The sequence below is a fragment of the Muscardinus avellanarius genome, assembly GCF_963383645.1.
Source record: "Muscardinus avellanarius genome assembly, chromosome: 13".
In the NCBI taxonomy this organism is placed as follows: domain Eukaryota; kingdom Metazoa; phylum Chordata; class Mammalia; order Rodentia; family Gliridae; genus Muscardinus; species Muscardinus avellanarius.
The window spans coordinates 70,169,547-70,183,432 of record NC_137799.1 but is presented as its reverse complement, the minus strand read 5'-3'; the positions used below and the strand labels follow the sequence as shown (position 1 = coordinate 70,183,432).

Sequence of the window (13,886 nt, the reverse complement as noted above, 5' to 3'; positions counted from 1 at the left end):
AGCCGGGCGTGGCGGCGCACGCTTGTAATCCCCACACTTGGGAGGCAGAGACAGGAGGATCACGCAGGTTCGAAGCCAGCCATGCTGGCTTAGGAGACCATGTTCCCAAATAAAAAAGTATAAAAGTAGGTCTGGGAGTGTAGCACAGAGGTAGAAGGGTTTCCAGGAACCCCAGTACCACCACCACCACCAAAAAAAAAAAAAGTATATGATATTCTAGAAAGGGAGCTTAAGGACAATCATGGACAACTGAGAGCAACAGTAAGGCCTTGTTAGTCTGTAAGTAACATGGAATCACTGAACATTTCTGAAAAAAGCATTGCGTATTTTCAAATATACTACTGGCATTCGGTGGAATAATTATTGCTAAACTCTACCACAGTATTCTCAAACAGCCTATTACCTCTCCGTCCTTGCCACCAGGATGTAGTTCTGCTGCTGCCAAGCTGGCAATGGCATCCATGGCAGGCTGGACATCTCCAGTGGCAGATCCCAGAATATCAGACACCAACACACACGCGGACTTATCTAGCACGACTTCTTGGACGTGTCCTTGAAGGTAGCTTAACAATGCTGGAGAAATGGATTCTAAGAGCTCACGACGGCGGATCTCTGTATCTTTCTTACTGTCGGAATGTGTTGGATGAAGCAGTAAGGTAAGATAAATGACCAAGGATATAGAGTGATCTTATTATCACATAAACCTCTAAGAGTTTATTACAGTCTGTGTCATACTCTAAACTGTCTGTGGTTCTGTTGAACATGTAGACAATGAGTGATTTGACAGTGCATTCTATTTCTCACCTTGAAATCTCTAGAATCTGAACAGTGCCTGGCATAAAACAAGCGCTCAATTAATGACTTTTACTTATATAATACAACATCTGCCCCCTATCAAAGCAAAGCAAAGCAAGACAAAAGCTCAAAGTAATCTAAAACCAAACAACAGCAAATTATGGCCTCCACGCTCCAGGGTACTCAAATGCATGGTACTAGTAGCTTTGAAAATAAAGCAAAACAAAAAAACAAGCTATGCTTAAATGCCAACTATGTACCAGGTGCTCAGAGGTGTTACTTTGGCATAATACTTTTATTTCCTTTTTAAGATAAACACTTTAAGGATATGTCAAAACGATATGCTTAAAAATAGAAATCACCATTTGAGACATTCTAGAGACAGCAAGAGAGAGGGTGTACATGTGTGACTGGAGTTCTGAAAGCACATGCTACTCAGAACCAATGAACAAAAGCCAGACGGAGAAAAAGCCAAGCCATTCTATGGCATTTACCTGTGTGCATTTCCATCTCCTTTTTGCAGAACTTCAATGATTTCTCGTACTGTATGTGCAGGATCTCTGGGACTCAGCAAATACAACAGGACCTTCCTTCCATATTTGTCATTTACTATGTTAGGCAAGGAACTGATAATTTCCTATAAAATTATAAAACAAAAAAAATCAATCTTTACCTACATTCTTAAGATATGGTTGGTATGTGAATGGTAACTGGTAATGAAGAATGCATACTTAACTAATTTCTCCATTGTACTTAATGGCAAATGTGGAGTTAGGACTAAAACTGTCTCATAAAACTCAAAGAGATTTACTTTTGGAACAGAGTCAATTCTTTACTGTGACTCTCATTACTGAAAAAAAACCATTTTTTATTAACTGGCCAAACCCAAAGACTTAAATAACAATATTTAAAGGAGTTATCCTTCATTACAATCATTATTTCTTACACCACTCTTCTAAAGGACAATGCTTACTGGGATCACTGAGTAGACACAGTTAATTTGCAGCTGCACTTAAATGGAGCCTCAAAGAAGAACATGGCTCTTAGAATTTCCCGGCTGAGACATATGTGAGGGAGATAAAGAAACTCTGTTAAACAGAGCAAGTTGGTAAGGGCTTTTAAAGTTGCTTATTCATGGCAAATGAAGACTAATTATTGCAGGGAACACCAGAATAGAGGGGGAAGGGAAAACAAATCCAGAAAGACTCCACTGACTGGTTACAAATTACCTCCTATGCTATTTTCAATCAACATATTCAGGAACAGGATCTTCCTTTTTCAGTGGAATCCAAGTGACAAAAGCAATGTTTCCCCACCCCAAATAAAGTCCTACGTAAATCTGCTAATGATTTCAAAGACACAAGGTCACTTAAAATTCCTTTGTTCTTAATAGAGAAAAACACAAAGAATATTTCTTCAACATTCCAATTTCTTGTAACAAATTAAACATTCACATGAATGTGTGTCTAGGCAGCAGAGTTTCTTAGAACTGGCTAGGGCCATGGGAAGAATTCAGCTCAACTGTCAAGTTTATAGACGAGGAATACAGAAAGGAGAGAAGTGATTTGCCAGTATTAGGCCTCTGACCAGTCCTGGTCCTCTGATTCTACCCTCTTTCCAACAAAACATACACTCTCCTCCAAAGGGAAGGAATTCTCTACGAGATACTTGGTTCTCTTCTTCAAAGATCAGTAATTGTAGTACAAGGAACCAAGCTAAAACTTAAGCCAGTAATCAACTATGGAATCAAAATACAGCAGAACTCAAGACTCCATGCTTGATGATGCAACTCCAGATTCCTGACACTCATTTCCTGCTCTCCTTTCCTCTTCCCTTTTTTGCTGCAGTACTGGGGATTGAAGCCGGGGTGCTCTGCCACTGATATACCCTTAGGCCACCCTATCTACTTTGCCCCCTAAGTTGCCCAGGCTGCTCTTGAACTTGTGATCCTTCTGCCTTGGCTGCTGAGTAGCTGGGATTATAGGTATATATCTTGCACCACCACACCTAGCACTATTTTTTTTAAAAATCCCAATCTTCCCTTAATTTTAGTACAGTAGTAAATGTGCTAATTAGTAACGGTAGCTAACACTTGTTAAGCCCTCATTAGGAGGCAATACTGCTGAGAACTGTACATCTACCACGCTAAATGGCATTCATCCACTCTGTCCTGTTTGTATGACTTCAGTCCTCAGCACTCTAAATACTTCTGAATAAGTTTAAGATAATATCATAATGATTCCCACATAAAATACAAAAGTTTTCAGAAATGACTCAATAGATTAAACCATCTCAAAATGAATATATCAATTTCAGCAATCAAGTAAAACAAACAAACAAAAAGTAATGAACTGATTACAGGGTAGAAAGTTCTCAAGGTAAACAAGCCCCAAACTGGACTTTTCTGTTTCAGATAATGAAGGCTTCAGTGCCTCTTATGGGAGACCTTTAATATTCCTTTAGGGATTTGTTCTGAACTTCAATCAACACATTAGAGAGCAGATATTTTAATTTGTTGTTTATTCTGTTAATACACTGAAAGAAAAGAATGAGAATGATACACAGGCTAGGCCAGTTTCTTATCATAAAACAACCTTTTGCTGCCCTTAAAAAATGACTCTAGAGTCGAGCGTGGTCATGGGCTTGTAATCCCAGTACTTGGGAGGCTAAAACGGAGGACTGCAGTTCGTGACCAGCCTCAGCTACTTGGTTACGCCCTCTGCAACGTAAGGAGACCCTGTTTCAAAATAAAGAATATAAAATAGGACTGAGGAATACAGCTCAGAGGTAGAATGGCCCTGGGTTCCATCCCCAGTGGCTCATTAAAAAAAAAACTTCTGGAATGTAATTTTATGAGAAAAATAAAAAACGAAGAAACTACGCAGTGAATAACTATAAGGCTACTTTTTATTTTTAATTAACTTATTTTTCTTGATGTGAGGAAGGAGGAGGTACCACACCAGCAATGTATTCCTTCGATGGGTTCCAAACTTAAGGACTAATCCAGTACATACCATTTGGGTAGAAATGCTTTTGTAACATAAAAAGCTAGGACTTCAAGAGAATATAAAGCTGGGCATTGAAGTGCATGCCTATAATCCCAGTACTTGAAAGGCTGAGAAAGGAGGCTCATAGCTTTGAGGCCAGCCTCAGCAGTAGAATGAAATCCTGTTTCAAAATAAAAAATAAAATAAGGCTTGGGGTATGGCTTGGAGGTCGAATGCCTATGTTCAATATACCATACCACAAACAAACAAAAGATATGTATAAATATATTAAGGAATGAATCTCCCAATTCACTATACTTTACTGCCTTTTGATTTATAATTGAGGAATGTAGGATCTAAACTCATGTTTAAAGTTTTTTAAATCACGTTGGGCGTGGTGGCACATGTTTGCAATCCCAGCACTTGGGAGGCTGAGACAGGAAGATTGCAGGTTGGGGGCAGCCTCAGCAATTTAGTGAGGCTCTCTGCAACTTAATGCTTTAAAATAAAAGATAAAAAATTGGTTTGGGGGTGTGGCTCAGAGGTAGAATTCCCCCTGGGTTCAATCCCCAGTACCAAACACATCCAGAAAATTTAAAGCATGTGATGTTTATAAAGAAAAACTTTGTGCAATGTAAAAATGTTCACTTTAAAATGTGGTGTTTTATTCTCCCCCATCTCACCTTCACTCCAGCTTTCTTCTAGCATTAAAATACACATTTTATAAGCCAAGTGTGGTGGTACAGGCGTGTAATCCCAGCATTCGGGAGGCTGTCACAGGAGAATCGCGGTTCAGCCAGCCTCAGCTACTTAGTGAGGCCCTTTGCAACTCAGTGAGACCCTATTTCAAAAGAAAGAATAAAAAAGCAGGGCTGGGGTGTAGCTCGGAGGTAGAATGCCCCTGGGCTCCATCCCCAGTACTGGAAAAAAAAAAAAAATCACTTCGAAAGCTATAAAGAAAACAGTATACAAGTTTTGCTATTGTAAAGAGTAATCCATTTCTTTTGACCTGGATAATAGAGAAAAGGAAGAGAAATTTCTAGATTATCACCTAAAGAGTACCTCACCTAGAGAGTACCAACTATTCTTTTAACATGTATTAATAGGTATGAGACAGGTAGATACACTGCACCCTTAATTTAACTATGAGATTAAATAAAGCTGGTGGCACCAAGCGTTTTCACCCTTTGAGAGAATACTGACAAGAGTTCAATCTGAAGTTTAGCTTAGTGTGCCATTTATAAAGGAGTTAACTTAGAGGGAATCACAGCTCCATTTGTTGGAATTTTTTTCTTGTGCTCTAAAGCAAGCATGCAGACAGAAAAGAAGCAATGGAAGCCCTCCCTCCAACGGATGCCTGAGGCCAGTTCTGATCTCCCAGGAGGAGCCCTCACCAGACTTCTTGGCACTGCTTTGCCAGGCCTCTTTTAAAGGGTAATGGCAAAGGTCAAGTCAAAGATGCCCGCAGGAAGAGAGTTAAAGCACACACACATTTCCCATGAAGGACACAGTAGGAAAAGCAACGCAAGTTATTGAGAACTGAGCCTGTGGTGTGGCCACTTCTATCACAGCTTGTGTGCGAGGACCAAAAGAAACGCAAAGTGCTTTAGCCATAAGGAGCTAAATCTAACAGGAGACACAAGAGAGTTAAAAATATATAGACGAGAGATTTAAGTAAGGGAAACCAACAGAAGGGCTAAAGAAAGGTTAGATCACCAGGCAGCCTCCTAAATTTTTTTTTTTAACAATATGGTGATTTTATACCCAAGTCCACCTTTCTGTCTGCACTCAAAAACTGTGAAGTCTAATATACAGGGTTCAGTTTTGTAAAATAAGTGTTTTAGAGACTAGTTGACTATACAATTAAAAACGACAGAAGACTTTACATTATGGGTATTTTGAGGAGTAAGGAGTATTGGGGACTGAACTCAGGGGCATTCTACCTCTGACCTATACTCTGGCTCATTATCATCATCATCATCATTATTATTTTATTTCTTTTTCTTATTTTGAAAAAGGTCTTACTTATTAAATTGCTGAGGCTGTACTCAAAGCTGCAATTCTCCTGTCTCAGACTCCCAAGTACTAGGATTACAGGCATGTATCAACACACTGGGCTATGTTATGTATATTTTAACTTAATTAAAAAGAAAAAAAATCCATCCTCTCGGGGCTCACAGTACTAGACGCTGGGTTTGTGGCGGCCACCTCTCTGGAGAGGCTGTGTGTGCTCTCCCTGTTTCCCAGTTTCCCACCTCCCTGTTGCAAACCTGGCCCGCTCTCCTACTTAACTGCCTCACCTATGAACATTTCGAGTTTGTGAGCCTCGCATCAGATCACAACTAACCACTAAGTGAATGGACGGCAAAGTCATCCATTTTGGGTCTAGCTGGGGGACCCAAGAACGTTTTCTGAGGATTGGTTTTAGCAGAAAACAAGAGGAGTGATTATCGGGCTGTGATTTCAATGTGACATTTTGAGAATTCAGAAACCCTGAAAAGAATGCTTAGCAACACTAAGCTTTCTCAGCTATTTTTAAAAACACTGCATAATGCAGTAGATTTTGTAGTGGCTAGATGGGAAATGCTGAAATGTGACTCTATGTAAACACATGCATAAAATATTTGGGAACCCAGTAATTCTGGTAAGTAAATGCCTTAGAGAAATGTAAATGTATGCACAAAAACACTTGAACATGATTATTTGTGGACTTATCGGTAATAACAAAAATTATTAACAATTAAAGACATTTTTTAATCTGTAAAAAAATCTATCACCAGCTAAGTAAGTAAGTAAGTAAATAAATAAATAAATAAATAAACTGTAGTATATCCATACAGAATACTACTTGGCATTGAAAAATAAATGAATTAGGACAATAGTGGGTAAATTATGGTCCGTGGCTCAAACAGCCCACTGCAAATTTCTGTACATCCTGCAAGCTGATAATGCCTTTTATGTTTCAAAGGGTTGTTAAAAAGCAAAAACAAACAATATGAGGCAGAGGCCAAATACGACCTATAAAGCCTAAAATAATTACTATCCAGCTCTTTATGGAAAAGGCTTGCTAACTCCTGATGACAAATGTCACAACATAGAGTAAAATGAAACAGCAAGTTGCAGAATATATTAAAAAAAATCACTTAATCTGTAAAATGCAAAATATTATATAGTGAATGGATAAGGAAATGTGTATGAGTAATAAATGCTAAATTCATATTAGTAGCAGGGCCTGGGTGCTGGACACTGGATCAGGAATGGAAATACAAAGGTTTGAACCTGAAATGTATTTGTCAAGGTTTACTTTTTCATGGTGTGTGGTGGAAGGATGAGCGTTTGCTGTACTACTCTCTTTTTTGTTTGTGTGCGGTACTAGGGATTGAGCCCAGGGTGTTCTACATCTAACCTACACTCCCACCCCTATTATATTTTTCATTTTGAAACAAGATCTCACTAGGCTGCTAAAGCTGGCCTTGAACCTGTCCTGTCTCAGCTTTCCAAGTACCAGGATTACAGGCGTGTGCCACTGTACGTGACTTACATTACTCTTTATGCCTCCAAGTATACTGGAAAAACAAAAATGTTTAAGAAAATGCATCCATATTTATCCAACCTCAAAGAGCAATTAGCTTCGCTTCTGTACTTACTTCCTTTCCAGGGAACACTGCTGTCAAACCAGCTACACCACACCTATGACTTCAGGGTAAAGTGGATCAACTTTCATGTTTATTTTGGAAAGTAAATCAGGGGAGAAACATTTTGTATCCATTTTGAAAGGTAAAAGGCTCAGCTGACCAGGCTGTGATTTCAACCTGGCATTTCAGAAAATCTGGGTACCCTGAACCCAGTGCTCAGCAACACATTCAGCCATCTTTGTTTTTACTTTTTATTTTTTGGTACTGGGCATTGAATCCAGGGGCATTCAACCTCAGAGCTATACCTGTAGCCCTATTTTATTTTTTAGTTTAAAACAGGGTCTTACTAAGTTGCCAAGGCTAGCCTTGAACCTGTGATCCTCCTGTCTTGCCCTCCCGAGTACTAGGAGTACAAGCATGTACCAACATTTCCAGCTCTTGGTTATTTTTTAAAACCACTGTAAAATGTAACAGGTTTTGTGGTAGATTAGTGGGGGAAAAAAAATACAAGAGCGATTAGCATTCCAGGGTTTTATCACTAGCTACACAATTTAATGATACACAGAACCCACTGAGCATTTGTCAATTAGAGGCAAGAGATCAGTAAATTAAGGCATTCAGGGAAAGCTGCCCTGAGAAAGAGTCATAGGGAATTTGAGTTAAATAGTTGTAGGAATGGAACTGACAAGCACAAGAAATCAAAACTGTTTCAACAGTAACTTTAAGTAGTAATATCTTTGGGGAAAAAAATCTGAACAGATAATTTTGGCAAATCCTAAAGAACGTTTGGTTTCTCTTGAAATCCATTTAGAAAAGTTATGCAAATTTTAATTGTAGTGAAAATATTAAACAAAAGCAAACTTTCAATAGCCCAGCCTGATTTCATTTTCTGTGAAACAACTTTATTCATTAGCCAATTCTAAGGCTCCACATCTCTGTCACAGGAATGAAAAACAGTCATTATTGATTGGAATTAAAAGGGTAATAAAGTCACAAGGAACATGTCAAAATACTCTATGACATGAAAATCTTGCCAACTTGTTTCTTCCCACAATCCTATCCCAGAGAAAGTCATCATGATCTTAAAATAATCAAGACGATAATTGGAAAATGACAGCAAGGGCATGAGAAATTCACAAACGCTGGAACCTACAGCTGGCATCTAAGAAAACAAATCCCTTCCCTTTCCCTAGCTGATACACTTTTTCTACTACCCAACTCTACTGGTCCAGATGGGCCACTGTGAGAGGCCACAGCACCACCATGTGACAAAAGGAAAATTCTTTCTGAGTCATCTGTGTGTTTTCTCTGCTGACAAAGTAAGAGTAACATTCCTTACTAAGATTTTTATAAGGGCCCCAATTCATGTGGACCAAATACAAAAGTGTGTGTATTCTTTAGACGAATAAACCTGCCTATACAGATTATGTAGTTTTCAAAAATTCCCAAGCATGGCACTCATGCAATCTCTACCATACACTCAACACCACTTGCATAATAAAAATAAAGGAAGAAAAGAGAGGATCATGGAATCAGAAGACAGGAAAAGGAGCACGCTTTGCAGGATGGAGGAGAGACAAACAGTTTGGAATATAATTCTTACTTTAGAGAGGTATTTCCAAGAGGACAGTTTTTCTTAAAGGCAAGTTTAGGGATAATGAACAAAGTATCCAATTGTTATCACTTTATGGTTATTAAACCAGACTAGGAGAAATTGCTCAAGTGTAAAGAAAGTAGGTATTTTACTTTTAGTAATAACTTTTAATCTGATCATACAAAAGCTTTCTTGAAAGTCCTAATAAGCACCATGACTAAGTGAGCTTTATGTTTTCCTTCACCGTCAGTTCAAGCCAGCACAGATGTACTGGTGAACCGGGTAACTATACAGGCAGTTTGTCCATAGGGAGGAAGTATTAACTAATATAATATAAAACTAATTTGTGATCAAATCTAAGCAATGGTGAGATCTTTCTCTCTGTGTGTGTGCATGCGCAATAATAGGGATTAAGCACAGGGCATTCTAACTCCATGCTATTCTCCCAGCCCTTTGTGTATTTTCTGTTTTGAAACAGGATCTCACTAGGTTGCTTGGAGTTTCACTACATTGCCGAGGCTGCCCTCAAACCTGCAATCCTCCTTCCTCAGCCGTACAAGTATTGCAATTACAGGTGTGTGTGACCATGCCTGGTTTATTTCTTATTTTTATTTGTATCTTATGTAGTCTAAAAAAAAAAAAAAAAAAAAATGCTGCCCTAGCCCAAAATAAAAGTCTCAAATCTGGTCTTTTAAATATGTACAACAGTATCATATCAAGTTACACAGTATGAGTTATAGGAACAGAGCAAACCTCCAAAATAAGACTTTTGACAATAATAGAAAATACTGGTAGCAGTACAGGTGAAAATCTTTACATGGCATGTGTGAAATAAAACTTACGCAACAACCACAACTGGTACATCAAAATTACTTACTGATATGATTATCTGCTTCACAAGCTTAGTATCATCGATACAGTCAAATGCTGCCAGTAAAACCAAATGAGAGTACTGGCCCTGTAAAAATAAGAAGGCAGTAAAGGTTAAAAAGTGTATAGTTTCCTTCTTATCCCACCCAGAGTCACTATATAAAGGTTAGCAGAGCTGACAATTTGTCCAACGTAATGTAAACAAGATGAATAAAAGCCATTCAAATAAGCTTCCTTTCTTATTGGGACAGAGTTAATTATATTCTGGAGATAAGGTTGATAAAAAAAAGAAACAGAAAAGCATATTCTTCATTATTAAATAGCCCAACAATAACTAAGATATAATGCCTATCTAAATTGGTATCCTGTTAATAAATAACTACTTGAGAATTAAACTAAAAAAAATTTAAGTGATAAGATTGTATATACGAGGGGGAGGGAGCAGGGAAAACATAAATATACATAGAGAAGAAAGTATTCAAATCACGCGCAAAAATATATACATATATATACACATGCTATCACAAAACGTATACACAAAAAATTCTAGAAGGCAAAACACTAATGATACACATCACTAGAATAAAGGATTACAAATTATTCTTATCACAAGTTAATTATACTTATTGTATATTTTCTAATCTCTTTAAAATTACCCTACATAATTATATATACTGAGAAACAAATAATTTTATACTCATGAGATTAAGATAAAAATCACTGTTTTCAAGTACAGAGCAAGAGCTTTTATGATAGTCACTTCCTGAAATAATACAATTATTTCTGAATGCTGATGTTGTTCCCAATATTTAAAGAACTACTTTATGTTATAAAAAGAAAAAAAGAGCTGGTAGGTTATATTTGTTACCCTGGACAATATAAATGTTGTGCATATGTGATTTTTTTTAATTAGGGAGACTTGATTTTTGATAGTAGCCAGGACTCATTCAGAACAAGATATATAAGTATGGCATTATTTCAATGGGAAACAATGAGGAAATTATGAGGAATAATAATTTGGTTGTAAAAACAAATGGAAAAGGTCTCAAGTACTTGCTATATTAAAGACTAACAATCAACAACTAAAATGGGAAAAGGATATGAAGGGTCGGTTCAAAAAAGTGAAGTATAGATGGATGTAAATGTATGAAATAATGCTTTAATGAAATGATTAGAACAATAATTAAAACAAAATACCACGGTCCACTTATCTCATAGGCAACAGTGAAAAGCCGGGTGTAGTGATGCAAGACTATAATCCCACTTCTTGGGAGGCTGAGAGGAGAATCACAGGTTTGAGGATGCCTCAGCAAGTAGTGAATCTCATCCACCTAGTGAGACTGTTTCAAAATAAAAATAAAAAATAGGGTTGGGGTGTAGCTCAGAGGTAGAGTGCCCCCAGGTTCAATCTCTAGTAATAAACAGACAACAGTGAGAATTTTTGATAACACTAGAGTTTTGGGGAAATTAGGCATACTTTTTCTGTATGCAAGAAAACACAGTGATCTAACTTCTTTGGAAAGCAATCAATAGCATCTATAAACATTTAAAATGCATATACGTAGCAGGGCACGCTTGTAATCCCCGTGCTTGGGAAGCAGAGACAGGAGGATTGTGTAGGTTCAAAGCCAGACTCGCTGGCTTAAGAGACCCTGTTTCCAAACAAAATATAAAATGCATGTACATTCTGATCCAGCAATTCTGGTTCTAAGGATCTATCCATACACAGTACAAAGAGTTGACTTCGATTAAGGATATTCATGGAGCCGGGTGTAGTGGCACACGCCTGTAATCCCAGTACTTGGGGGACTAAGACAGAAGGATAGAAGGTTTGAGGCTTGCCTCAGCAACTTAAGGAGACTCCTGGCAACTTAGTGAGACCTTGTTTAAAAACAAAAATAAAACAAAAAAGGCTAGTGAATAGCTAGTAGGTAGAATACTCTGGGGTTCAAACCCCAGTACCCCCCACACACAAAAATATTCACTGGAGTACAAATTGCAATTTAAAAAACCTAGAAACCAATCAAGTGTATAAAAAAAATGAATAGTTAAATGAATTATGATAAAGCCATAAAATGAAATATTATAAAGCCATTAAGAATGAGGTAGACAGATGTATGTGTTTGAAATAAAATGGCCCCCAAAATGAACAAAGTATAGGAAACAAGATAGAGAACAGTACATGGTACAAAGTCACCAAGTCTCAGTTTTCTTAAGTCATACCTACAATTGGATAACCAACTGCAAAATATCTATGGGTGAATATACAACAGAATTTAAAGGGAAATAGAACACACTATTTTTCAAGGCAGAATTATATTGATCAAAGATATGATTATTTTTGTTAAAATTCTATGATGAGTATGTATAACTACTCCATATTAACATATAAATGAGCATCAGGGAAGTCCATAATTATATTTGATGATTTTAAATGTTTCATCACCCCAGAAAACTGAAAAAAGAATGAGTATTTTAGTAAAAACTAATATTCTGAACAGTATTAACCATATTAACCTGACACTTCGAAAATGCCATGAACAGCTTCAAAATAAATTCTTTTCAAGATATTAAATAAAGACCACATAAGTGGCCATCAAACAAACCTCAAATTCAGAAGAACTAAAATAATACAGAAAATACCAAGAAATCCTCAATATTTAGAAATTAAACAACACTCCTAAGTAATTGATAGTTCAAGTCCAGGGGTTATATTGATCTCTGTTCAAAAGAAGTTTTTAGAGCTTGTTAATAATTCTTAGTCACCATCACAATACCATATTAGGATTAAGTTATCAAAAAACTTGGGTGCTAAATTACTTGGGACAACTAAACTACAAAGTTTAAACAACCTAATTAATGTCATTACTTAAAAATGTCTTCCACATAAACCAACGGAATAGAAGATATAGGTGCAAATTCTCACACTTATAGCCAGTTGATTTTTTGACAAAAGTGACAAAAATATATGCTGTCGAGAAAAGACAGCTCCTTCCTTCCTTCCTTTTTTGGTACTGAACACTGAACTGGGCTTTTTCCTCCGGGCTATAACTCTAGCCCTATTTTTTATTCTTTATTTTTAAAACAGGGTCTCACTAAGTTGCAGAGTTGCTGAGAGCCTCACTAAATTGCTGAGACTGGCCGCAAACCTGCAATCCTCCTGGTCTCAGCCTCCCAAGTACTACGATTATTACAAGTGTGTGCCACCATGCCTGGTTCCAAAGACAGCTTTTTCAACAAATGGTGCTGGGAAAAATAGATATACACATGTAGGAGAATGAAATTAGGCCCCTATTTCTCACCCTGCACAAAAGTCAATTCAAGATGGATCAAAACCTAGAAATTAGACAAGAAACTGCAACAGCTAAAAGAAAATACAGAACCAACTCTCCAAGACATAGGCACTGGTAGAGACACTTCCTCAATATGATCCCTAAAATTCAGAAAATAAAACAGAATAAATGGATGAAATCAAATTAACAAGCTTCTGTACAGCAATGAAAATTATCAAGATTCTGAAGGAAGAGCTTACAGAATGGAAGAACATCTCTGCCAGTTATTCCTGATAAGGATTAATATCTAGAATATATAAAAAATTAAAAAAACTTAACACCAAAAAATCAAATACCTGATTTAAAAAATGGGAAACTAAACTATTTGAATATACACTTCTCAAAGAAATACAAATAACCAACAAATATATGAAAAATATATTCAGCATCAATAGTAATAGAAATATAAATTAAAACTACCCTGAGATTCCATCTAACTCCAATTAAATTAGAATGGCAATCACCAAGAATACAAACAGTAATAAATGCAGGAGAGATTACAAATACATAGAAACTCTTACATGCTATTGGTGTGATTGTAAACTAATACAACCACCATGGATATCAATGTGTAAAGTCCTCAAAGCACTAGGAATAGAACTACCACAAAACCAAGCTATACCACTCTTGGGTATCTCTTCAAAGAATTAAATTTAGAAGTAGAATATCATAG

The 13,886-nt window shown here is 37.0% G+C and overlaps 1 protein-coding gene across 1 annotated transcript in view; it reads right to left on the bottom strand.

Annotated features, from left to right (window-relative positions):
* The window catches only part of PUM3 (pumilio RNA binding family member 3), a gene marked incomplete at both ends in the record, with an annotated part of 37,093 nt that overhangs the window by 7,379 nt on the left and 15,828 nt on the right, over positions 1-13,886 (bottom strand). The window contains 3 exons of the mRNA XM_080709108.1: positions 404-626; positions 1,290-1,432; positions 9,889-9,969. Of these exons, the coding sequence (XP_080565234.1) occupies positions 404-626; positions 1,290-1,432; positions 9,889-9,969 (447 nt within the window). The remainder of the gene's footprint in view (positions 1-403; positions 627-1,289; positions 1,433-9,888; positions 9,970-13,886) is intronic.